The sequence below is a fragment of the Phragmites australis genome, chromosome 11, assembly GCF_958298935.1.
Source record: "Phragmites australis chromosome 11, lpPhrAust1.1, whole genome shotgun sequence".
Taxonomy (NCBI): domain Eukaryota; kingdom Viridiplantae; phylum Streptophyta; class Magnoliopsida; order Poales; family Poaceae; genus Phragmites; species Phragmites australis.
The window spans coordinates 32160844-32165062 of record NC_084931.1 but is presented as its reverse complement, the minus strand read 5'-3'; the positions used below and the strand labels follow the sequence as shown (position 1 = coordinate 32165062).

Here is a 4219-nt window from a genome sequence, read left to right as displayed (position 1 = left end):
GAATATGTTGAACCGAGTTTCTCAAAATATTGAACCGAGTCTTTTAAAATGTTGAAAGGAGGTGGGCTTACATCTCCTGCTCCGTGAGCCAAATTAGGCCTATTTGAATGGGCTCCTGGGGCACGCTACTGTGAGCTCTTGGTTGCCCTACTTCTAGGGAGTCTCGTTCATTTGTCACCGGCATTTTATTTTTTCTCACTCTGTCATCTAATATAGTGGTAAATTTGCTACCGACCCATTGTTATCATTGTTATAAGCTCAAGAGAATCTATTTGTCATTCTCGATAATAAATTGCTACTCCAATATAATGACAAAAAGTTAAATATTCATATACCAGACGTGCAGAACTATCAGCAGTGCAATCGCACCAGCCACTCACGTTGACTCACACATACAATTTCAGTTCTGAAGAATATACGAGCAAGCACTAGGGAAACAAAGGGTCAAAGCAGCACAACATGAGACCCTCGAAAAAAGAAGAGCCAAAAAAAATGAAAAAATAGGGCCGTCATGGCGTCGCCACACCAACAGCGTTTTAGTACGTCGGAGTCGAGGTGCTGTTCTTGGACCACCTCGTCCACAGCATGAACTCCAGCGCGATGACGGCGATGAGGATGACGGCCAGGTTGAACCCGTAGCCGATCTTCCACGAGTTGTCGGCGCCGCCGACGTGGATCCCGAGCACGATGTTGACGGCCGCGAAGAAGAGCGCCAGCCTGCCCGCCCAGTGGTGGTACCAGTTCCAGTACTTCCGGTACTTGGAGTCAGTGTTCGGCCTCAGGAAGAACGCCAAAATCTGCAGCGGTTCCATGCAACATTCAGATCGATAGGCATGGTTCACTTCCGTTCCAGAGAAGCTGTTCTGGTTCGGACTGCTCTGACGTGCTTGCAGCTGCAGAGAGAAGGGAGCAGGGGAGGACGGTGGACTTACCTGCAGGATGCCAAGGAAGAGGACGAAGATGCCGAGGCCTCTGTGCGCCGGGACATCCGCCTGGATCTTGTTGTACAGCGCCACGCCGGCCACCACGCCGGCGAGGCCGATGATGAACCCGACGAACTGGAACCCGACGTGGAGGTAGAACCAGAGAGGGTCCATCCTCCGGAAGTAGCGCGCCAGGATGGCGCCGATCGGCATCAGGACGCCCCACGCGAACACGTTGAGCGCGCCATGCGCCCGCCTCAGACCATAGGGGAAGGACCCGTCGACAGAAGCTTTACCTGCAGATGAATCACGAATGAACGAGCAGGTGCCACTTTTTTGTAAGATTTGTTGATCGGGAGAGAAAGCTCGATTATTTTTCGATTCTTGATCTCAGCAGATCTCGATTTGGCAACTAAAAGGTGGCAGCTGACTACTGAAGCTTCAAGAAACAAAAACCTTTTTGCTAACTGACACATGACTTACAGTTCAAGTGGACTTGTCGATTGATTTTTCAAGCTATCATTTGACACCAGATTAGAGACTTTTCAAGTGCAATTACTTTCTTGTTCGTCACATGGTTCAGTTAAGTACAAATACAAGTATCATTTATTAAAACAATTTTCTATTGACAACCAACACCCCTGAACTTTATACTAGTGTCGCAAAATGTCTGAAGACCCTAGGCTATATGCTGACTGAAAGCGTCAACTGAACTCAAGATACACTCATGCATTTGGTGGCATGGAAATGGCATAATGCAAGTAGCAGAAGAGGAACATACCCGTCGTGAAATCAAAGGTGAACGACGTCTTGTCCTGATGCTTGGTGAGCTTGTTCTTCACCGGGATGCCGGGCCCGAATGCCAGGATGATGTGCTGGTGGGTGAGGTGGTACGAGAACTTGAGCTGGAAGGCGAGGTAGATCTTGGCCTGCTGCACGACGACGGTGTGGTCGTGGTCGTTGGAGACGAGGAACCCCCGATTGACGACGACCTTGGAGCTGGACTTGCCGCGCAGCGCGAACTGACGGATGTGAGGGAGCCCCTTCTTACCCATCCACCCCACCATGGCGCTGGAGCCGATCATGAGGCCGTCCCTCGAGAACCCCATGCCCACCCAGCCCGTGCTGTACATCGTGGACAGGACTATTCGCAGGACGTTGTTCTTGTCCTGGTGATACTGCAATGGATCCCAGATGTCGATACGTCAGAAATGCTGCAAGTGTATGCTAGATTTATAGATCCTCAGTTCATCACAATCCAAGAATTGTGCTAGAGACTTGAACTGAGAAACATATTACTATTGTTCATACTGTTTTTATCCCCCCTTGAAAGATCATTATAGCATTACTGTTGGTCCCTTTTCTCAGTATGCTTTCTTCGCTCTGCTAGTAGCAAGACCAACTCTATCCCCTGAATTTTGCATGAAACATTGCAGGTTGTCACAATCGTATCGTTCTGCTAGGACCAACTTCAGTTAAGCTTAAACTAAGCAACAACATGAGTAGAGTTTTCTGAAATCTACTGTAACAATCTAGGTGACTAGATCCACCTCAAATCTCCACAGATCTCAACACATAACGATCACAAACAACCAACAACCATATGGGGAAACGTTCCAAGAACACTACAGAAGCTTAATTATCCACCTAATTATATGCCTATGCTATGCAGAAATGGTAAAGAAAGACCATGGTGCATGGAGGTGGAAGTGGAACTGGTCCTGAACACTGCCCACTTACGTACCCGGAGCACGAAGTTGTTCCAGACCGGCTGGCAAGCCAGCCCCGAGTAGTTGGCGGCGAGCACGGGCGGCAGCTCGCCGTTGCAGCTGTCCATCTGCGCCGTCGCCACCGACGCCAACCCCACGACGACCAGCGCCGCCGCCACCGCCGCACACGCCATGCTACCCATCCTCGCCGACAGTGGCAGTGGCAGCAATGCGAGAACCGTTGCAGATAGCTTAGCAGCAGGTCGCTTGCGAGTTTAGGGAGGGGGCTAGGAGATGGGAGGTTGCAGTCAGTTGGTAGTGTGAATTTTTTTATTTTCCGATGTGCTTGGGTTGGGTAGAGTAGATAGGAGAGGGTGGGTGGTGTGTCACTGCAGCTGGGAGCCAGCCGGCTTATGATTGGTGTCAGGGGAGCAATGGTTGGTGCGCTGGTTTGGGTGTCACTCTCGGTGTGCCTGTGGTGCCCCGGTAGACCCGAAAATATTTAACTTTTTGCAATTTTATTAGAATAATATTTTTTATTAAAGATGATAAATAAGTCTTTTTAAACCTATGACCGTATGTTTAGTGGCAAATTTGCTAATCTAGTGACAAAAATAAAATGCCCAAGCCGCACGGGGCGGTGGAGTGTAAAAGAGGCAAAAATAATCATGTACCCATTCAATGTACCACCAGTACTATACTCGTTTCTGAAATGAAGAGTGAATGACAACTGACAGACCATATTCAATTATATTCTCTTTATTTCGTTTTTTTATTTATTTTTTATTTTTATTTTTTTTTATTTTATCTTATCTCCAACAGCTTCTATTCAAACGAATCGTGAAGGAAAAGAAAAAAAAATCTCGTTCTGAAGAGAATGATCCTGAGAATCCCGTCGTGAAGTGAACTGTGAAGGAAAACTGTTGGAGCGCTGAAAGGAACGAAAATCCCTTCACGACGGGATTTTCGTCCCCGAAGAGAATCCGTTGGGCTTAGCCTGACAGTGCAGTGGAGTTCAGGATTAAAATTTCGTTGAAATTTTGAGAATTTTTGAAATTTTGGAGGGGAATGAAATATCTAATTTTGTATTTTTCTTTTACTGACATGTGGGACTGCGAAGCAGAGTCAGAAAAATAACTGAAATTTCAGTGAATTTCAGTCTTTTCGTCGAAACGTAAAACGAAATTAAAATCCCTGTGGAGTTCAGTGATTTTGGTTTCTTCAGTTGGGAACGCAGAGCATCTACGCTTGCAGGATAAGGTAAAAGGGTCCTTCTAGAGGAAGAAGAGCAAATGTCTGATGTGAAGCTAGGTATATAAGATCATCTCTAACAGCTACCTTAAATTTTCATCCTCAAAATACTATTACAGCATCCCTATCACTATTACAGCATCCCCTATTCCTAATACTGTAGCAGTACTGTATCACTGAATACAGACTCTGTTGGAGACGAATTTCTAGTGCTACAGTACCCCGCAAAGTAGCACTAGAATCCTCAAATTTGCAGATCCTGTTGGAGAGGGCCTAAGGATGTACTGAACAACTTTCTCGAAGGGGATGGAAACTGATCATGTAACTGACCGGTCA

At 46.8% G+C, this 4219-nt stretch overlaps 1 protein-coding gene across 1 annotated transcript; it reads right to left on the bottom strand.

The window, feature by feature from the left end:
• Positions 1-306: 306 nt before the first annotated feature.
• On the bottom strand, positions 307-2977 carry LOC133885631 (cytochrome b561 and DOMON domain-containing protein At3g61750-like). The gene is made up of 4 exons (XM_062325364.1): positions 2668-2977; positions 1705-2101; positions 933-1219; positions 307-797 (listed from the first exon to the last, which is right to left on the bottom strand). Exons 1-4 carry the CDS (start codon positions 2833-2835, stop codon positions 537-539), a joined length of 1113 nt encoding a protein of 370 aa, XP_062181348.1. The 5' UTR covers positions 2836-2977; the 3' UTR covers positions 307-536.
• Positions 2978-4219: the final 1242 nt, after the last annotated feature.